The sequence below is a fragment of the Oryzias latipes genome, chromosome 20, assembly GCF_053564925.1.
Source record: "Oryzias latipes strain Hd-rR chromosome 20, Olatipes_Hd-rR_3.1".
NCBI classification, from domain to species: Eukaryota; Metazoa; Chordata; class Actinopteri; order Beloniformes; family Adrianichthyidae; genus Oryzias; species Oryzias latipes.
The window spans coordinates 14429078-14451651 of NC_136256.1; the positions used below are offsets into that span (position 1 = coordinate 14429078).

The 22574-nt window shown below is 38.7% G+C and overlaps 3 protein-coding genes and 1 pseudogene across 4 annotated transcripts; 1 reads left to right on the forward strand and 3 right to left on the reverse strand.

Annotated features, from left to right (window-relative positions):
* The first annotated feature begins 930 nt into the window (after positions 1–930).
* LOC101169985 (leukocyte elastase inhibitor-like) lies at positions 931–4472 on the forward strand (annotated as a pseudogene). Its single transcript, XR_013652078.1, has 10 exons — positions 931–1039; positions 1282–1463; positions 1579–1719; positions 1858–1975; positions 2081–2223; positions 2303–2380; positions 2501–2575; positions 2649–2829; positions 2948–3191; positions 3987–4472. The product of XR_013652078.1 is annotated as a leukocyte elastase inhibitor-like (transcript).
* A 1722-nt stretch (positions 4473–6194) lies between these two features.
* On the reverse strand, positions 6195–10483 carry adh5 (alcohol dehydrogenase 5). Its single transcript, NM_001104786.1, is given in 9 exon segments — positions 6195–6323; positions 7249–7387; positions 7481–7616; positions 7736–7996; positions 8078–8297; positions 8374–8461; positions 8554–8695; positions 9498–9599; positions 10443–10483. Coding segments are annotated over 9 exon segments (1140 nt in total). The 5' UTR covers positions 10461–10483; the 3' UTR covers positions 6195–6289.
* Positions 10484–13837: 3354 nt separating this feature from the next.
* Positions 13838–14864, reverse strand: LOC101170231 (leukocyte elastase inhibitor-like). Its single transcript, XM_078938391.1, has 4 exons — positions 14791–14864; positions 14570–14659; positions 14310–14490; positions 13838–14162 (listed from the first exon to the last, which is right to left on the reverse strand). The coding sequence occupies exons 1-4, from the start codon at positions 14848–14850 to the stop codon at positions 13936–13938; spliced, it is 558 nt and encodes a 185-aa protein (XP_078794517.1). The 5' UTR covers positions 14851–14864; the 3' UTR covers positions 13838–13935.
* Positions 14865–17538: 2674 nt separating this feature from the next.
* LOC101165267 (leukocyte elastase inhibitor) lies at positions 17539–22231 on the reverse strand. The gene is made up of 9 exons (XM_004080919.5): positions 21879–22231; positions 20488–20669; positions 20232–20372; positions 19976–20093; positions 19681–19823; positions 19393–19470; positions 18334–18423; positions 18074–18254; positions 17539–17925 (listed from the first exon to the last, which is right to left on the reverse strand). The coding sequence occupies exons 2-9, from the start codon at positions 20662–20664 to the stop codon at positions 17696–17698; spliced, it is 1158 nt and encodes a 385-aa protein (XP_004080967.1). The 5' UTR covers positions 20665–20669; positions 21879–22231; the 3' UTR covers positions 17539–17695.
* Positions 22232–22574: the final 343 nt, after the last annotated feature.

Genomic DNA, 22574 nt, shown 5'->3' on the forward strand with positions numbered 1-22574 from the left:
ATGACAGCATTTGATATTCAGATCTTATGACTCGACGTGGACGATACACATGTAACAACTCAGAGAGATACAGAGGTGCCAGACCATTCAAACATTTAAAATCCAAAAGTACAATCTTATATCTTATCTTGTAGTTTTTTTAAATTTGTAACTGTTTATGTTGTATCTGTCTTCTTCTATCTCCTGTCTTCTTCATTCGAGTCTGAAATAAAGTGAATTATTGTATTATTATTAAAAATGATCCTAAAAGACATCCATGTTCTCTCTTTACATTTTAACTGACTTAACTCAATAACACTATGACAATAACCATTTGTTATGTATTATTTCTGTTACATTACTAATGATCATGTTTACAATTTTATGTGTTTAAAATTTCTTTACTTTTTGGTCTAAAAATCAAAACATTTTGTTCAGATCAGTTCAGATGATCCAGATAACTCTACGTTCTTTGGCAACATCGGTGCAGCTGAAACTTCAAAACGAAGCGTTGTTCGATTTCAATAAAGGTTTAGTGAAAAAAATTAGTGTGGCGTCAATTCAGGGAATTTTGTAAAAGGGATACAACAATGAGTCATAAGTTTGGAATGATAACATTGGTTACTACGGCTGATGTCCTATTTGATTCCCTAATGTTGCGTTTTGTACTTTAATACTATGTTCAATAAAGCTGTGGGTGTGTGTGTGTGTGTGGGGGGGGGGGGGTGACAACGAGTTATATGAATAACTCATTGGCCTATGTCCAATTAACTCCATGTTTTTGTCATTTTTGCTCTTCAATACTTTTGAGTGACGATTCTGAGTTAGTCTGTGTAGGTCATAGACATATACATAGTTTGGCAACATCAGTGCGGCTAAAACAGAAGAAAAAAAGCGGTGTTCGATTTAAATAAAGGTTTAGTTGGAAAAAAATAAGCTTGACGTCACTTCAGGGAACTTAAAGGAGATTGCGGATGGGATGGCAGGGGAGGGGACAGGGGGGTTCTGGAGAACACAACTGCTCGCCCTGGTTTAATTCCTGGACACTGAAGAGCAGACAGTAAGTTTGTTTTTTAAAATGATTTCATGAATACAAACACGCTGTTTATTAAAATAAATAGATTGTTGTTAGATTGTGTTATAAGGGGAATTTCTAGACCAGTATAAAATTAATTATTCTCTTTTTCTCTGTGTCAGGACTCTATTCTTAATTATATGAGATCTATCCATTCTCCAACATGGGACCAACGCATGGATGTGGCCCTTTGATACCGAATGATTTTCCTCCTTTCCCATCATCAGACACTATGGCATCCATCAATCCTCTCTCCAAGGCCAACATCAGCTTCTCTCTGGCTATGCTCAGACAGTTGAGTGAGGACCACAGAACTACAAACATCTTCTTCTCTCCGTTCAGCATCTCTTCAGCTCTGGCTATGGTGATGCTGGGAGCCAGAGGTGACACAGCCACACAGATGGCTGAGGTACAACTCACATACTCTAAGAGTTTCTGATCTTCTGATTGAAACCACACAAACATAACATTTTAAAAGTTCTGTATTGTGTACAGCATCTTTGTAACACATTTACTGTTTACAGTGTTTGAAGACCCAGGACTGTCAGGAGGAAGTCCACTCTCTGTTCCAACAACTACTGGAGGAGCTGAACAAGCCAAGAGCTGGGTTTCTGCTCAGTGTTGCTAACAGGCTGTATGGAGAGCAGTCTTTCCTCTTCCTTCAGGTCAGCATTTCATGAAACACTGACAACATTTTTACTGGACTCTGACTGTCAGTCACTGGAGATCCAGGACACTGCTGACAGTTGATTTATCTCCACACATTGACTTAATCGTTGATGGATGGTTTCATGTGTTTTCAGGAGTTCTTAAAACAAACCAGCAGCTGCTACAAAGCAGAACTGGAGTCTGTGGACTTTAAAAACAAATACGAGGAAGCCAGGATCAAGATCAACAGCTGAGTGGAGAAGCAGACCCAAGGTGGATCTCACTCACGCACCATCAGTGTGTCACATGATCCTGACTGTTCTCTAATAGGGTGAGGAAGTTGTCATTTATTCCAAGTGTCTTCAATGTTCTTACCAGGAAAAATCAAAGATGTCCTCTCTGAAGCGGATTTGAAAGCAGCAACCAACCTGGTTTTGGTCAACGCCATCTACTTCAAAGGAACCTGGAACAGACCTTTCATGAATTCTAAGACACGCGATGCTCGATTTAAACTCACCATGGTAACCCAAGCATGAAAAAAAAAGAGAACGCTATTAGTAAAAAAACGAAGTATGACAACAGACATCTTGTTTTTGCTAGATTCGCTCAAAGTCTGTAAAGATGATGAAGCAGAAAAGTGTCTTCCGTCTTGGTTTTGTCCAAAAAGTCAACTGCCAGGTCATCCAACACTTGAGTAGTCACTTGATTTTTGAAATAACTTTATTTTAACATTAGTGTTAAGTATGATTATTATCATTATATTTTTGTAAACTGTGCTCAAAAATCTCTTCTGGATAGATCCTGGAGATGCCTTACATAGAAAACGAACTGAGCATGCTCATCTTTTTACCCAAACAAGAAGGTCTGAAGAAGGTAGGACACTTTTAAAAAAACATAAAAAAAGATGAAACCTATGCTTTTAACATGTACTGTTTCACCTTTTCAGCTGGAGAGAGTTTTAACCTGTGAGAGATTCATGGAGTGGACTCATCCAGACCAAATGCCTCTGACTTATGTCAAAGTAAAAGTGCCTCGATTCAAGCTGGAGGAGACGTACAACCTGAGCAACGTCCTGACCAGCATGGGCGTGAAAGATGCTTTCAATCAAATGACATGTGACTTCTCTGGTGAGACACATGGAACTCTGCCTGGTTTATAACAAAACATTAACACTGTTTAGAAAAAACTAAAATTTTTACTGTATTCTTCATATTTTTTGATGACGGCATTCCCTTTTTTTTCCAGGCATGTCTGCGACCAAAGATCTGTTTCTGTCTGAGGCGACCCACAAGGCCTTTGTGGAGGTGAACGAGGAGGGAACGGAAGCAGCTGCTGCTACCGCCTCTTTTATGTGCGGGAAATCACTGTGCATGTGTTGCCACCGAGTTCCCACCTTTACTGCAAACCGTCCTTTCCTCTTCTTCTTCCGCCATAACTCCAGCATGACTCTTCTTTTCGCTGGACGCTTCTTCTCTCCCGGGTTACAGCTGTGAGCTTTACAATGTTATGTTACAGCACTAAAGTTTGTTAAAACAGCGCTTTTGCAGCTCCACTAACCAACTAACATTTGCACACTACACACGTGCAGTTTGATTGTGTAGATCTGTTTTTTTTATTATTATTATAAAGGAAAAAATGTAACAATCTTAAAATCACTATAATATTTTTTATTTGATTTTCTACAGATTTCATGGATTACATTTAGTTTAGTAAACTTTGAAGTTTTGATGTGGGGATAACCACAAAGTCCACTGAGAAAGAACAGCTTCACTCTTAAATTGCCATTTTTATAAAGCACTTTCAATAAAATGCAGCAAATCAAAGTGTTGGTCTTAAAATGTAAAACCTAAAATAAAAGACAAAAAGTTAAAACAAAATAAAAATTAGATAAAAAAAATGGTTGAATGGATAGATGGATGGATGGATAATACAAGTTGTTAAAAATGAGCAATAAAGTTGCCTATGTTTGACGTTTTTTTAAATTATTATTTTTATTATTAAATTTCAATTAAACTAAATGTGTGTCACAAAGTCACAAAGTCAAATTAACACACAAATAAACAAACTTAAATACCACGTTTAGATGTGACAAATTAGATTAACGAAAACGAAAATACTGGCTGCATACACCAAGAAGTGTTCAAGGAACCAGTTTTGTTCCTGTTCACCTCTTGGAACTTGGAATTGGAACTAAGACACAAAGGTACCAGATTGTGCCCCCTTGTGGTTGATTAGATATCTGACAAAGAAATACTGAAATATTTTCCTCCTTTCTCATCATCAGACACTATGGCATCCATCAATCCTCTCTCCAAGGCCAACATCAGCTTCTCTCTGGCTATGTTCAGACAGCTGAGTGAGGACCACAGAACTACAAACATCTTCTTCTCTCCGTTCAGCATCTCTTCAGCTCTGGCTATGGTGATGCTGGGAGCCAGAGGTGACACAGCCACTCAGATGGCTGAGGTACAACTCACATATTTTAAGACAGGGGTGTCAAACTCATTTTGGTACGGGGGCCACATTCTGATATCAACTGGGCCGGACCAGTAACATAAAAGCAAAATAACAGCTTTGTTTTTTTTTTTTTTTACTCAGTTGGGAAAAATGCCTCAACCAACATAGTAGCCTAATCACTTGTTACTACACATTCATTAATCAACTAATCACTTGTTACTACACATTCATTAATCAACTAATCACTTGTTACTACACATTAATTCACAGAGGCCAATGGATCTCAAATAAAATTCATTTCACTTCAAAAAAAGTTGGTCTATTCAATTTTAATACAGACTGAATATTTGACATCTGATACTGAAGCAATCCCGATAATAAACTCAAAAGGGGCAACAGAAAAAAACGAAACGCCGTGCCTTAAATGTAAATGTCCAAACCATTAAAAATTAAACTGAATTAGACCTGCTAACATTTGTGAACATAATCATTTAACCTCCCTTTCACTCCTTAAACATCACCTGACCGTCAATATAGGATTCAAACCCTGTACAGAAACACATTTACTGTCATTCAAGTGTGCAAAGCACAGTGAAATGTCCAAGAGTCTTTTCCTGGTTTATGCCTGAATTTTGTGGCAACACCTGCCTACTTCCTGACCTTTGATAGGATGCCATCAGTGACCAGACTGACATCACATGACTAGTTCACTACAACATCGTCTGGCGCAGTGACTAGAGAGATGACTATGTCATCAGCTGTTGTTGTGTCCAGAAACTCAGCTGTGACTGTCTCTCTAACATCTCTAATAAAAATGCACAGCTGTATATATCTGTGTTGTTGGTGTTTTCATAAATAGCGACCCAAAATGCAATAAATGTCTGCATTCCTTCATTTGGCGTCCATGTCTCCTCAGAGATGTTGGATCTGGAATCGTAATTGACAGACTCGTGTTAGCAAAGGTCGACTGGTTTTTGGGGCACTGAAAATGGTTTGGATCTTTGCACCAATGTGTTTACAATAAAGTCTCTGTCACTGCTCCATCACTGATGTCTATGCTGCATTGAATGCAGACGGTTGTTTTTCAGTCCAGCTAATAGTTGGTAATTCTTCTCTTTTCTAAACTGCAATTGTGAAACTTTTCTTTATGATGAGTCTCATAGTGGTGCTGAATGTTATATTCTTTGAACACTGCGACCTGTTGATGACATACCAAGCATGCAGGTTTTGCGTTCAGCTTTGTGAAAAAAGAAAACTCATGGTTTTTCCTGGAAAGCTCTCACTCCACTTCACTTTTTGACAACATTTTGGTCATTAGGGTGTCACTACTGATGATCCTTATAGCAAGATAACACCGGTGAAGCTCATAGGGAACCAAAGTGTATCTTACCCAGACGCAGAGCTGTTAGGTTTTGCTTTTGGCACGTGCAGATTTATGCCGTTTCATCTGTTTTGCTTATCCTTTACTCCCCCTAGTGGCGGAATTGCGCACTTCGGTAATTTCTTTAAAAAATCATAACTCGCCAGAGGAATAGACTAGAAACTTGCTTTCTTTTTTAAACATTCTTATGATTTTTACTCTTCACGTGTGGGCCGGACTTAACCACCTGTATGTTTGACACCCTTGGTCTACAGGAACTAAACAGTTACTTCTCTTTTCTTTTTATTAAAGGAGTTTCGAAACCAAGACATGACAGACGTGATTTGAGAGTTAATTTTTATTCAACTTTTATTGAAGACATGACTACAAAGAGGTATTAAGGATGAACAGCCATATTCTAATAAACTAAGTGCTTGTTTTGAGACCATTATTCTATGACCAGCTGAATCAAGTTTTTTAAAGTGTATAGTTATTTATTTCAATTCTTCTCTACCTCATTTGGAACTCTTCAAACTTTCCCTAGTTTTTGAAATCAAACATTTTAGCCTTTTTCCATCAATTAACTGGATTTGAAAGGGATTTCGGTTGCTTTAGATGTTTTTAGGTTTCTCTTTTGCTCTCAATAACCATTGGGAAAAAAACCTTGCACAGGAATAGTGCTGCTAAAGCTTTTATTCTGAAAAATAGCAGCACTAAAGTGTTGTTATGACTGGACAGAGATGAGTTCAGGGCCACATATGATGGTCATTTCAGGCACTTCCAAAAGTCAGCACTGTGCGGATACTGCAAGAAATAAAAACGAGGGAGAACACTTTACCAAAGAAACTCAACAGCAAGTGAAGTTTGAAGTTCTTAAGCTGCGTTCACAGCGAACACGATTCACACGTCAAAGTTAAGTCAATGTACAGACGCCATCAGAGGTTCTGCCATGTGTTTTGAGCGCTGTGGTGCAATGTTTTCAGAGTTCAAATATCTGAACTGTGGCGAAGAAAATGCATCGTGTCAACCAATCAGCACTCAGCTTTGGCCCTTGAGGGGTTCATGACGCGATCAGGGGGCGGAGTCCAAACCAACATGGAGGAGAAGCTGATCATTCCTCTCATGAACTCTATGACAGGTTTCTTATTTTGATTGAGAGAATAATAAAAATGTTTTTTAATTTTTTTTTCCTCCTTGGAATAATATGGGAGACAATTTGGGAGTAGATGGTGAGCTTCTCTGTACCAGGAGAGTCTCTGAATGACTGAATGTTTTTGTAGAACTCTTAAAAATGAAAAAACCTGATCTCTCAATGTCATCCAAACTTTCGTGCTTTGTAAATGACATATACAGCCAATGCTTACATGACTTAAAACTTTAAAAACTTTACAGGCTAAAAATTTTTGCCAGTACCTCTCTCCACAAACGCCTGTCAACAAACTGTCACGCACCTTTGTGTGTAAAATCTGGTCTCCGCATTTGACCCATCCCCTGGGGGAGAGGTGAGCTGCGGACACAGCCGGGCTCGTGAACCATTTGGTGATTTAACCCCCCCAACCCTTTAATGCTCAGTGTCAAGCAGGGAGGCATTGGGTCCCACACAAGGCCACTGAGCTTTTTGGACAAGCTTTAAAAAGTAAATTTATGCGCATCAAAAGAGAGGCAGCGGATGCAAATTTGAAGCATAAATAGCGTTTGGTGTGAGCGTAGCATGAAATGTATTTCCCACCTCTTTCCGGCGTGCATTAGCTCAAATCCTTCATTGATTTGATCGAAGGGCAGAGTGTGAGTCACAAATTCGTCCACCTTTAACTTCTTGTTCATGTAGTCTTCTACCAGTCTAGGAACGCTCTCTACACTCTTCCAACCTGCAGGGAACATAAAATCCACTTCATCAAATAAAGTATTGATATTTGTACAACCAGAAGTAATAAAACAGTGGGTGGGAGTGGGGGGGTCACCTCCAAAGGCTGTGCCTTTCCAAACGCGGCCTGTCACCAGCTGGAACGGCCTGGTGGAGATCTCCTGACCGGCTCCAGCCACACCGATGATGACACTCTGACCCCAGCCTTTGTGGCACGCCTCTAAAGCAGCTCTCTGAGATAAACGGTTACGTCACTCCTGTCAGCATTTCCTCATAAACCAGCAATACTTTAAAGTTTAAACAAACAAGCATAACCACTCAGCTCTGTTGCTTTTGCACTGTTAGGGCTCACCATGATTTGCACGTTCCCAATGCATTCGAATGAGTAGTCGACGCCGCCATCGGTCATTTCCACCAGAACCTCCTGGATGGGCTTGCTGTGGTCCTTTGGGTTCACGAACTCCGTGGCTCCAAACTCCTTGGCCCTTTCAAACTTCTCTGGGTTGATGTCAACTCCAATGATCCTGTTGGCCCCGGCAACTTTGCAGCCCATAATAGCGGCCAGGCCGACGGCTCCGAGTCCAAAAACGGCACAGGTCGAACCGGGCTCCACCTGCGACGACACAAAGGAGCCATGAAGGCAAACAATGGTTTCTAGAGAAGAAAGGAGTCCCTCCATTGATCTTCTGATCACCTTGGCAGTGTTGAGAGCAGCTCCATAACCAGTGGAGATGCCACACCCAAGAAGGCAGACTTTATCCAGCGGTGCCTTCTCGTTCACTTTGGCCAGAGAGATGTCCGCCACTACAGTGTACTCGGAGAAGGTGCTGGTCCCCATGAAGTGAAAGATCTGCTTCCCCTTGCAGGTGAAGCGAGAAGTCTTGTCAGGAAGAAGGCCCTGACCCTGAGTGACCCTTCATAGTGGGAGCAAAGAGACTCAACTATTAACATCCTCAGAGAAAATGTGTGGAAATGCTTCGACACACACACCGGATTTTTTGGCAGAGGTTCGTCTTGGGATTTTTGCAGAACTTGCATTCACCACACTGTGGCACGTACAGCGGGATGACTGTGTCGCCTGTGTGGGGGAAAAAGTTGCAGAGAAACATCAGAAGTGACATTTTAGGTAAAGTTTTCAAAGTATTAATGTTTCGGCTGAAGGCTGCTCACCTGGCTTGAATGAAGTGACCCCCTCACCAACGCTCTCCACTGTTCCAGCCCCCTCGTGTCCCAAGATGACGGGGAAAAGCCCCTCTGGGTCGCTGCCACTCAGAGTGTAGGCATCTGTGTGACACACCCCTGTGGCAAAGAGCTGAGAAAGACTAATTTATGTAAAATCCAAACACCATAAGGTTCAGTAAAGTGATAAAATGCTTGTAATATCCTAATGTTGCATTTACTAGAATGTTTGGACACCTTGATGTTTCAGATAAAACCTGACACGGTTTCTATTTGAAGGTATTTATACGTACAGACCTACGCAGCCTTGTGTGAAAAGGTGATTTCTCCTCATGTTATAAAAAAAATACAATTACGATCTTAACTAAGGCTTTTATTTTGAAACTAAATTAGAAAAGGTTGCATGGATGTCTTGTTAGGCGCGTTTTTTTTGTCTTCTCTGGGATTCATACCTGCTGCTATGACTTCCAAAAGCATCTGACTTCCTATAGCGACTTCTGTGAGGAGGAGGAACTTCTGTGGCGTTCAAAACAGCTAAAATGTATCTGTAATATCTGTAAGGCCTGCAGACCTGAGCTAATATGTGAGCTATCCGTCTACACATGTAGTCACAAGGCCCTGGTTAAGCAGAAAACCACTGTAGTAATATAAGCTAAAATGTAATGTCCACGCATGTGAACACCAGGTCCTAAGAGGTTGAGACAGTTATTTTTGCTCATAACTAATTATTCTTGCAATAGCAAGGATGACGTTGGCTGTGAAAACGAGTTTCGGCGTTCAGCGATCTTTGTCTCTCACTATTATGGTCCCTTTTTTATTGTTAATAATTATCCATCTTCTACTCCTCCTTAGTCCTGAACAGAGTCCAGAGTTGGCAACATTTTTAATAAATCCTTGAATGTAAATCTGAATATAAAGGTGGTCTGCAGGTTTACCTTGATGCGAACTTCGTGGGCCTTTGGTGGAGCAACTTCCACCTCCTCGATGGACAGAGGCTTCCCAGGCTCCCAGGCAACAGCTGCCTTACATTTGATAACCTGAAGAAAAGAACATCAGGATGAAGCTGTTACATGCATTATTTTTTTTAAATCGGTGTTTGTGACTATAACCCTTGTGCTATCTTAGAAGACCCTACCCTTACATTGACGTGTTCTCCCTACCATAACAAAGGTGGATAAAGGTGGAAAGATTTCTTGTAATCCATGGACACCAGTGAAGATCACAAATCATTGAAGAGAAAAGGTTCAGAGCACTGTCTAGTGGGTCTAGATGACCCAACTCCCAATGTTAAAGTGCCTAGGATAGCACAAAGGTTAAGTTGTACAAGGACTGATGTTCTGACCCCTTCCTAATGCTTTTCTGCATTCTCTGAAGCCCATGCAACACTGCTCTGGACTGCTCTACCTCTGCACCATGGCCACCCAGTAGACCAGGGAGCAACAAAGTGACTCTCCAACTATGATGTAACGCTTACAAGCTCCAGTTTTTTCTTTCTTAAAAAATTTATAAATTAGCCTCACGATTCCAGGGCGAAAATTATTAGCCAGATAATAGTTTAACCTAACCTTAGACATTGTTTTCTCCACCAAAGGGAATTTACTTTAATCCTGCAAATACCAGTTCCAGCTCACCCATCAAAGACCCACGGTTGTGTGCAGAATGTGAGTGTGTGTGTATATAGACGGGGGGGGGGGGGGGGGTAATCTTTGTTGCAGCAATTTCGTAGCAAAGTTTGCTACGACATTGCTGCAAACAGCAATGAAAATTTTCGCTTAAACTAACTCAACACGGACATTTCCATCGTTCTCCTGCACACTCACGTTATATCAGAGAAGAACAGCCAACAGCTACGTTTCTTGCTAAAGTTTGTGGAAACTCACTTTGCCTGCTGTCTCCATGTTGGTTCCTTCAGGGCGAAAAGGGGGCGGAGCTACGAACGGACCTTGAACTGACGTTCTTACTTCAAATCTCGACCAATCGCAAGCGAGAACATTAAGGGAAACGACGACGTCATCACGCCGGTGAAAGTTGTCAAACAAAAGCAGATCCGGATTATGGCTAAATTTCATATTCACAAACGCAAATTTTCCAATAAAAAACCTGATTTCTTTGTGTTCAAACTGGAGCTGCAGCAATATTTAAAGTTAATTTTAGCTTCTAAAAATACAAAAGCTCAAAAAACAATTAACATTTGTAAATCTCTTGGAAAAGTTTACTCTCGCATTTTGTCTTCTTATTTTTTATTTTATCTATTTTTTCCTTTTTTTCTATGTTTAGTTCTATTTTCTTTATTTATTTTTATTTTTTCCCTTTTGTGATTGTTACTAATAATTAGAATCTTCCTAAGGATGTAACACGTTTATTCTGTATTCAGAATTGTATTGTACTATATGTGCATAATTGTTGCATTTTTTTGTTCTGTATGTTGCAATTGTTCAATAAAAAAACAAAAACAAAAGCAGATACGGCAATGTCGTTGTGACTCCTAAGAATATGCCATTGTGTTCAATGCTGTTTCCAAACAAATGTGCAAAATGTTTCAAACAACTGTTAGGAATGAAGACATGCCCTCTATGGATGCAAAATACACAAACACAGGAAAAATCTGCTTTACTCCTACCCACATGAACAAAACAAACAAAAATAAAATATCTGTCTTGTTTCAAAGAGATGTCATTTCTGTACCATGTAACAAAAACTACTAGAGACGGTTTGGTCAGTGTTTGGAGAAAAGGCTGGAGTGTGACCCAAAAGTTTATGATAAATAATAAAATGAAAGTTTATTTTAAATAATTAACATTATTTACCCCACCAATCCACCAAAGATACATTAAAACAATTGATTCTAACTGTAATTTTTGCAAAACACAACCAAAAACAATTAACCATCTTTTTTGGAACTGTAATGAAATTAGAATTATTTTGGAAAAAGTGTTTACAGTTAATCAAAACATGCCCACCCCACTTTTACTCTGAAATTTGAATATATAATTTTTGGCTTTCATAATAAAAACTTGGACTCAAATAAAAAACTCATAATTAATATTATTATTATATTAGGCTAATTTTATATTCAGAAATGCAAACTTTCTTTATCTTCTATTTTCTCCCCTGTGTTTATCAAATAAATTAAAATGTATCTCTCTCTAAAAGCCTTAACCAGAAAGCTGTATATTTGTATGAAAGTTGTAGAAACCTGAATGTTTTTATGTCAAAGGCATGTTATATGTATGCTCCCCTGGCATATTTGAAGTTTACTTTGCAAAATTGTGTTTTGTTTTGTACTAACTGTTTGTTAAATAAAGTTAAAAAAAAAGCAGCTACGGCTGGAAAAGTGAGTATGTCAACCCAAATGACCGTTTCTTTCTCTTCTTAGAAATTAAATTCACACAAAACATGAGTGTTCAAAAGTTTCTTAAGATAGAAAATAAATTGTATTTAGAGTTTAGCACAAGCAATTATATGGGCAAACATCTATTAAAGAACAAAAGAATTGACTGCAGATGCAACCGGCAAATAGTCTTTAAGCAGCGATTTATTTTTGAAAAAAAGTAAGTAAATAAAAATAAGGAAATACAACTCTGTGAATTTGTGTTGCAAAATAGTATACTTGACTGTGTGTGTGTGTGGGGGGGGGGACTACAGTCAAAATATTAACTTTACCCTAACCTAAAATGCCACTTTTCCCTTGTCCCACCACCTAATGTCCAAGTAAAGTATAAAATAGTTAGGGTTAAATGTATTGTTCTTTTTTTGGTATCATTTTTTTAATTGGTATCTTTTGTAATTGTGTAGGAGGTCCTTGAGTAAGACCCTTCATGCTACTCCCTAACTATGTAGCTATGAAGGGGCCAAATTCTGGGTCCCTGGTGCCAGTCCCCAGCCTGAATAAAATCCATGGTTGTTTTAGGAAGGGCATCCGGCGTAAAAATCTCTGCCACCTGTGAGAATTAGTTAGTAAGGTTTTGTAACCCTGCAAAACAGGGATCACTGACCAAACACAGTGATTGTAATTTCTTCTATTTAGGTTTCATCATGTTCACGTTCAACTGTCATTCAAGATCTTGTTCACGAGTAAGGGAAGACCGGAGTGTGAGATTGACAGGTGGATCGGAATGGCGTCCGCAGTTATGCGGTCGCTGTATTGGTCCGTTGTGGTGAAGAGAGAGCTGAGCCAAAAAGCAAAGCTCTCAATTTACCGGTCAATCTTTGTTCCAATACTCACCTATGGTCATGAGCTATGGGTCATGACCGAAAGACCAAGGTCCCGAATACAAGAGGCTGAAATGAGCTTCCTCCGTAGGGTGGCGGGGCGCTCCCTTAGACATAGGATGAGAAGCTCGGTCACCCGCAGAGAGCTCGGAGTAGAACCGCTTCTCCTCCACACCTAAAGGAGCCAGTTGAGGTGGCTCAGGCATCTAATCAGGATGCCTCTTGGACGCCTCCCTGGAGAGGTATTCCTGGCATATCCCAATGGGCGGAGGCCCCGGGGAAGACCCAGGACACGCTGGAGAGACTACGTCTCTCAGCTGGCCTGGGAACGCCTCAGCGTCCCCCGAGAGGAGCTGGAGGAAGTGGCCGGGGCGAGGGAAGTCTGGGCCTCTCTGCTTAGACTGCTTCCCCCGCGACCCGGTCCCAGATAAGCGGTGGAAGATGGATGGATGGATGGAGGTTTCATCTGACCAAATCACATTCTTCCAATTCTGGCCTCTGGAGAGTTTTCGTCCTCTGTAGACATGAGCTGGCTTCAGCAGTTTAGTACACTTCATGTACTAAATACTACAAATGCCACAATTCTCTGTTTAGGACCAAACCATATGTTACACCAATAAACGGAAAGTGAATGATTAATCTCTACTGTATACCATAGAAAAAAAAGAAATAGGAGATTATTTTTATAATATAATTATATCCCATTAGTTGTGGCAGATATTGGGTTTAAATTTAGAATTATTATCCTGCTGACAGACAATTCTGTAAATGGGACAAGGCAACCAAGATACTTCAACTTTAATGTGATTTGATCAAGCAGGATATGATAAAACTGACAAGAACAAGGTTTAAATAGGAGTCCTGCTTTATTAAATGATACAATTTATCCAAAAGTTTAGCATTTCACTTAACTGTTTTTGTGTTTCGCTTACATGCTGAAAAAATAAAATAAAAAATATTTGATCTAAAGAAATCTGTTACAGCTGTCACAGTAAATGTAAATGTTAAGCCCCTTGACGTCTGTTGATACACAAATCTATAAAAAACCATTTGGCTCCAAAAGTTACCTTTATTTAACATCTACTTGGAATAAAGAAACATGTGATTTTTATTTCTTAGTTAAAAAAAAAAAATTTGAGGTTATTCGCTTCTTTGAAAAGATCACCAAGGAGAGCAGAAGCGTCCAGTAAACAGAATATTCCTGTTGAGGTTATGACAATTGAAGAAGAGGAAAGGGTGGTGTGCAGTAAAGTATTGCTTTGCAGTAGTGTGCAAGTAACAGAAACTTGCTTCAGTAGCAGCTGCTACTTCAGTTCCCTCCTCATTCATCTCCACAACAGATTTGTGGGTGCCCTCAAACAGAAACAGGTCTTGGGTCCCGGACATGCCTGTAACAGAAGGGTTAATATATAAATAAAAACATAAATTATAAAAAAGAATAAAAAACAATCATAAACATCAAAGAGAGCTGACAAACTTTCTTCTGTGAATACACTCATTTGACATAGTAAACTGTGAACTTTCACACATCTTACCTGAGAAATTACACTTTCTGTCATCAAAAGCATCCACCATGCCCATGCGAGTCAGCACTTTCTTCAAGTTATACTTCTCCTCCATCTTGAATCGAGGAAGACGAACATCGACTTTAGTCAGAGGCATTTTTTCTGGAGAAGTCCACTCCATGATTTTATCGTAGGTCAATAGTTTCTCCAGCTGAGAGGATGAAACAGTAAATATTAGAGATGTTAGTGTGTGCACGTTTGGTCTTTATCAGTCTCTGTGAAAGTCCTACCCTCTCCAGTCCTGTGCTCTCATCTAGTATTTCCTGTGGTAAAAAGATGAGCATGCTCAGCTCCTTCCCCTCGTAAGGCATCTCCAGGATCTGTCCAGCAGAGTTTCAGACATTCAAGCAGAATAAAATACTGACAAATATACAGAAAATGATGAAATCTAAACAAAGATTAAACATTCAATTCAATCAAGAATCAGCTAAAGGGTTATGTGTTCGTTTACCTGACAGTCGATTTCAGGAATTTCAACATAAGGAAACTTGGCCTCCTGTCTCATCATCATCACAGGATTTTTGTCTTTCTGAGATATCAAGCACATAAAAAACACTCTCATATCCAAGAATACGTCAATGATTTTCTGCACACATATGTTCCTGAAGACATTTTTATGTGTATTTTAATGTATTTTGTGCAAACATCATTGTTCGTCTCTAAACTCAGTGGTGAATCTGCCAGTCACATTGGTTGATTACAATAACGCAGGAAGGAAACTGTCCCCTTAATTGGTTTAGTTTTCATTCAAGGTTTAGCGTGAAGTTTTCAAAATGTTTTTGGCTATGAAATTATTAGTTTAAAACAAAGATAACAAGAGTTATAACATATTATAGTGAAACTCCTTGGAATAAATCTTTGGAAAATTATAGTTCAGTTGAGCTTCGTCTTTTTTTTAGCCCTTTTCTACATTGTTTTGACATTGTATTTGCTTTATTTTTGGATTTATACATTTGTATTTTGTTTGTACATGTTTGAAAACATAAAAACGGTTCCATCTCAATTGTTGTCATTTTTGCAGTACAAATACTGAATACAATGATGTTGCATTTGGCTGTCTATGCGGCTGTTCACAGGGGGGGAGGTTCCAATTATTAGCGTTTCCCGCATCATGTTTTTGTGCTCAGCATATGTTTTACAGCCTATTTTTCATTGTCATTTTCCATCAGTTAGAGAGTGGGAGGTGTGAAAGGCGTGGGGGGCTAGGTACGGGGAGGGGGGCCCTATTATTTATTTATTTATTTATTAATGCTTGCTTGTTTTTATATTTTGTTGTTTTAATGTAAAGCACTTTGTTTTATATTTTTATATGAAAAGTGCTTTATAAATAAAGTTTGATTTGATTTGATTTACAATTACCACTCAGAAATGAGTTTTATGGGAAGTTTCAGGTTCATTGTGGATATATTGGTGTAATATAATGGAATAAAAGAAGCTGGGGTTTACTAGCAATATTGACATTTACTGCTACAAAATGGTTTTAAAGATAAACGAACAGAATTTGGACAAATATGAAGTTTTGGTCTGTAAACTATATATATATATATATATATATATATATATATATATATATATATATATATATATATATATATATATATATATATATATATATATATATATATATATATATATATATATATATATATATATATAGTTTACAGACCAAAACTTTGGACACACCTGAATGGGAAAGTGTGTCCAAACCTTTGCTCTGTACTGTGTATATTATTTTATTTTTAATAGAGCTGATGCAGCTTATATACAGGTGCCTCTATAGTTCAGAAAACACGGTACTCACACCCCCTTTCTAAAAATCTGCTAACCCCCTCTCTTCCTGAGAGGTTTTTATTTATTTTTTATTGGAACTTTAAAAGATTACACATATATCCAGGTGGATAGAACAGAAATAAATAAAGATGTAAAATAAAATTAGGATTTTTGTTAAAATAAAATGTCATAATATAATACTAGGGATTCGACCACCCTGTCTGTTTTCCGGCTCTCCCTTGTCTCCTTGCTGCTGATTACCTGACTAGAGTCTTTCCATTTTCTCTGACTGAACACTTTTGGTTCAGGTTATTAGTTGTTCAGGGTATTAGATCTCAAAGGCCAGATTTACGCTATCATGAGCTACAGGGTGCCACTGGCAGTTTTTCTGAAAGTTGTAGTGAGCGTTTGTGAGCTACACTAAAAAAAGAGAACACAGATGCAACATATCCTTTAAACATGTTTAACCATGTAGTGTAACCACAGCTGCCTGGTTTATAGGAGGCAGACGTACAGAAAGTTCAGCGACAACTTTTCTTTGTGTGACAAAACCCACATTGGCTGCACACATCACACTTGATTTTTCCCCTTCTGCCTCTCTTCACATTTAGATCCTCAGCTGTTTATGGGCTCCAAATTCATTATCCTTTAAATCATTCCAGTATCAAGTCTGAGGCAAACACGAGGAGCCCAGTTTTCTTTTAAAATAACTCTCTATCTGCTGGAACCAGTCTGGCCTTTCTCGTCTGACCTCTGGCATCAACAAGGTATTTCTGTCCACAGAACTGTCACTCACTGGAAAACCTAAAGATGGTTGTGGGTGAAAATCCCATCAGATTAACAGTTTCTAAAATACTCACACCAACAATTCTTAAACATACTCAACTATTTTAACATTTCTAAGAATATTTGTTTTTTGTGTGTTTTTTTCTCTATACATATTTGGACATTTAGTAATTGATGTCATATTTTTAAGAATACTTATTTTGTTTTTTCACCTCAAATTATTTCTGTGTATGATCTGGACACAAAAAGATTAAAGTGGGATATTTGTGCATGTGTAGAACTGAACAAATACATCCAAAACACTGACAGCGGTTTCCTGAGTTATTATATTACTATATATATATTATTATATTATATTACTTTTGGCTGCACATGGGCTAAATTTACCTCTACTTGCTTTTAATGATGTTTTCTTCAGGATATTTTGCTTTTTCTTTTGTTACAAATAAAAAAACTGTTAATTATCAGATGTTTTTATTCAGTCTATTTATCTCCTCTAAAATGAATTGTAGCTGATCTTAGATTTGGGATTATTATCTTGCTGACGTGCTGTAAATGAAAACAGGCTCATTACAGGAACCAGTTACTTCAACTTTAATGTGATTTCATCAAGCAGGATTTGATAAAAATGGACAATAACAAATGTTTGAATGGGACTCCTGCTTTATTAAATGTTACAATTTTAACTTAAATGCTGAAAAGAAAAGGAAATTTCAATTTTTGACATAAAGAAATCTGTTCCAGCTGTTGCAATAAATGTAAATATTAGCTGGCTGAGTTTTCTTTGAAGATCACAGATCTCACTCAGGACAGCAGAAGCGTCCGGCAAACAGAATATTCATGCTGGAGTTATGACGGATGAAGAAGAGGAAAGGGTGGTCTGCAGTAAAGTATTGCTGTTTCAAATTACCAGAAGAATTACACATAAACATTCCAGTGGCAGCAGCTGCTTCAGTTCCCTTCTCATTCACCTCCACAAACGCTTTGTGGATGGCATCATACAGGTATAAATCTTTGGCTGCAGATATTCCTGTAACAGAGGACCAGAAGAGTCTAGATCTAAATGAATAAAAACGTGAAAACTGGAGAAAATTGTAAACATCAAAGAGAGCTGACAAACCTTATTCTGTGAATACACTCATTTGACATAGTAAACTGTGAGCTTTCACATATCTTACCTGAGAAATTGCACTTTGCTTGATCAAAAGCATCCACCATGCCCATGCGAGTCAGCACTTTCTTCAAGTTATACTTCTCCTCCATCTTGAATCGAGGAAGACACACTTCGACTTCAGTCAGATCCATTTTTTCTGGAGAAGTCCACTCCATGATTTTATCGTAGGTCAATAGTTTCTCCAGCTGAGAGGATGAAACAGTAAATATTAGAGATGTCAGTGCCTGCACGTTTGGTCTTTATCAGTCTCTGTGAAAGTCCTACCCTCTCCAGTCCTGTGCTCTCATCTAGTATTTCCCGTGGTAAAAAGATGAGCATGCTCAGCTCCTTCCCCTCGTAAGGCATCTCCAGGATCTGTCCAGCAGAGTTTCAGACATTCAAGCAGAATAAAATACTGACAAATATACAGAAAATGATGAGGGAGGGAGGGAAAACATTCAATTCAATCAAGAATCAGCTAAAGCAGTCTTTTTTGAGCCACGGCACACTTTAACCTCGACAAAAATCCCGCGGCACACCAGCATCCAAAAAAAAGATTTTAAAACAAGGAGAAACTCATAGACTGTATTGATCAATGGCCCCTCCACAATCTCACATGCATTTTTGTGATAATTGTGGCAGAAAAAGCTGGAAGTTGCAGCTGTTTTTTCTAAAAGATGGAATAAAAGTTAAGTTAAAAGATTTAAAAACTGTTTTATGTGTGTTCGTTGTGGTTTCAAGACGTTTAACAACGAAGACTCATTGTGCGCTGAGACGCTGTCACTTTAACCCAATGCATCATGGGAGATGTAGTGCAATAATTGACTCACTTCTCTGAGCTTCATTGATTTGTTCACCTGTTCCACGGTCTGATACCGGATCCCACGGAAAGCTAGACCGCGAAAGACGAACTTTAGCTGGTATTTTTGTTAGAACTGAGCGACTTTATGAGCAGAATCGGAACAAGAAAGTGAAGACTTTAACCACTTCTAATTGGTCAGACTGATGACGTGTGATTAAGCCTCCAAGAATGATTGGTGGAGAGTGTTAAAGGGGATTTTTCAGAAAACAGCTTTAGTTGCAGCTAAATCGTGGTACCGTCATGTTTATCATGTCTTTAACAGAATCAAATGAAGACAAAGAAAAAAGTATTTTATGATCTGTCATATTCCTAACTTCTCAGTGTTTTATCAGGGCCTGTTTGGATGAACAAAGAGCTGATATCCTGGAGATGGAAAAATGTTTTTATATCGTTTAATGAGGGCAATATCCCACATCACACTTGACCATCTTGCGGCACACTGGTTGAAAAATACTGAGCTAAAGGGTTATGTGTTTGTTTACCTGACAGTCGATTTCAGGAATTTCAACATAAGGAAACTTGGCCTCCTGTCTCATCATCTTCACAGGCCTTTTGTCTTTCTAAGAAATCAAACACATAAAAAACACTCTCATATCCAAGAATATGTCAACACACATTTGTTCTTAAAAACATATATTTGCATTTGAATATATTTTTGTGCAAGTATTTAGATTAACTGTGTCAGATTTTCAGGTTTGTGTTCATGTTAGTTCAGAGGTCAATACCTCAGACTAACATCAGTCACTTTGTGTTTTTATCTGTGTTTTTACCTTATTGAGTCTAAACTCAGCATTTTCAGTCCGAATACCCAGAAACTGTTGATCCCAGGTTCCTTTGAAGTAGATGGCGTTGACCAACACCAGAGTGGTGGTGTTGTTCAGAATGCCTTCCCCCACCAGATCTTTGATTTTATCTGGTAACAATAAATGATGATACATAAAATAATGACAAAACTGCAGACTATCAGCATCAGAAACACACTGATCCACCAGGAGAATCTCTGTTCCAGAATGTGTTGAACATCAGGATCATGTGACACACTGATGGTGCGTGAGTGAGATCCACCTTGGGTCTGCTTCTCCACCCAGCTGTTGATCTTGATCCTGGCTTCTTCATATTTGTTTCTAAAGTCCACAGACTCCAGTTCTGCATTGTAGCAGCTGCTGGTTTGTTTTAAGAACTCCTGAAAACACATGAAACCATCCAGCAACGATTAAGTCACTGTGTGGAGATAAATCAACTGTCAGCAGTGTCCTGGATCTCCAGTGACTGACAGTCAGAGTCCAGTAAAAATGTTGTCAGTGTTTCATGAAATGCTGACCTGAAGGAAGAGGAAAGACTGCTCTCCATACAGCCTGTTAGCAACACTGAGCAGAAACCCAGCTCTTGGCTTGTTCAGCTCCTCCAGTAGTTGTTGGAACAGAGAGTGGACTTCCTCCTGACAGTCCTGGGTCTTCAAACACTGTAAACAGTAAATGTGTTACAAAGATGCTGTGAACATTACTGATCTTTTAAAATGTAATGTTTGTGTGGTTTAAATCAGAAGATCAGAAACTCTTAGAGTATGTGAGTTGTACCTCAGCCATCTGTGTGGCTGTGTCACCTCTGGCTCCCAGCATCACCATAGCCAGAGCTGAAGAGATGCTGAATGGAGAGAAGAAGATGTTTGTAGTTCTGTGGTCCTCACTCAGCTGTCTGAACATAGCCAGAGAGAAGCTGATGTTGGCCTTGGAGAGAGGATTGATGGATGCCATAGTGACTGATGATGGGAAAGGAGGAAAATCATTCAGTATTTATTTGTCAGATATCTAATCAACCACAAGGGGGCACAATCTGGTGCCTTTTTGTCTTAGTTTCAAGTCCAAGTAACTGCAGATTTGTCAGGAAAGTCATGAGAGGTGAAACCAGATCCAAATCAATCATGCAGAATAAGGCACATTCCTAAATGGGGAACTTTAGTGGCCCACACAAAGTATCAAGGTTCTCGACCATTTTGTGAGCCTGTAGAGTTAAAATGATCTTGCACATTATTTCTACTGGCATGCTGCAAGCAAGAGGTCATAGAGAACACCTAAACAAAAACTGAGGGTAAGTAAGGGTGAATTAGTTGAGACGCTGTAGATTTTTCTATTTTTAACCCCCCTCAAATCATCTTTCTTCTCCATTCTGTTGCTCCTGTTGCTTGGTTTGAACTGGAGCAGATCCTCTTGCTGCCGTTTGATTGGATGATTAGAAATTTGCGTGGTACAGGTGTGCCTAATAAAGTGGCCAGTAAATGTATATTAAATAAAACTCTTGTTTTACATAATGCACATGTACCAATTAACATTGAAATAAGTGACACCAAATCCCATCTTTTTGTATACTGGAATTTTAACGGCCACAACATCAGTGTTAGCATTTGTAATTAGTTTGTTTGGTATTTTAATTTCATGTTATCTGTATTTTCTGTGTATTTCTGAACCTTTGTTTTAATGAGATTTTTTTTAACAGTTCAATCATAGAAGGTCCATGTGGTAGAAAGATTGAGAAGAGAACAGGAACAAAGCTGTTTCCTTGGACTCTTCTTGGTGTATGCAGCCAGTATTTTCCTTTTTGTTATCTAATTTGTCACGTCCAAACTTGGTTTTTAAGTTTGTTTATTTGCGTGTTAGTTTGACTTTTTGTTATCACGGACATCTGAAGAACAAAGCCATTTGTTGAACTTAATCACCTGAGAGAGTGATAGAAATATGTGGTTAAATCCAAAAAGGCATTAAATTCCAGGCATGAATTCAAGGACCATGGAGCATTCTGTCAGTAATAATTTCATTTCCTGAATTTGTCCCATTAACTTTTCCATAACTTAATATTGTTTTCTTTTGTCTATTTATGAGGCTTAATTTGCTGCAGCAACCTATGCATTAGAAATGATGGTCTAATTATGTGCCTTTAATAAATGACCATGATGAGTTCTAGTGTCACATACCTTCTTGAAGAAAGTTCTTCTATGTTTTCAGTTAAAGCTCCTCGATGTTTTCTCTGTTTGTCCTCCCAGTGATCAATAGCAGGATGTCTATAGTTCAGCTGTTTGGGGAGGGGGGCTCTCCTCCTCTGCTGCAATCTCAGTTTACCGAAAGCTCAGTGGTGATGCGTGAGTCATGGCCGCGTTGTTCAATGATGTCGAGTCACTGTACTGATTTGTGAATCATGATTCATCTTCCTCACTGACTCATTACTGACCCGTTCCCGTCTTTTACTAACTACCCGCTTATAGAAAATGATCCAGCTAATGATTGTAACTTAACTAGTTTTTCATTTCTGCTGAGAGAAGTAAAACCCCTCAGAATGAAGCTCACAACAGAACAGAATCATCCATTCTCTCATAGCAGCACAACTCTGCTAACTACCCAGTACAGTTACTCACCCCCCTTCCTGAGAAGTTATTACCCCCTCCCTTCCTGAGAGGTTTGTATTTGTTTTTTATTAGAACTTCAAATATTACACACATATCCAGATGGATAGAACAGAAAAAATAAAGATTAAAAATAAAATAAAATTAGGATTGTTGTCTAATACAAATGTCATAGTATAATAATAGGAATTCTACCACCCTGTCTGTTTTCCAGCTTTCCTTTCTCCCCATGCTGCTGATAACCTGATTTTAGTGTTTCCATTTTCTTTG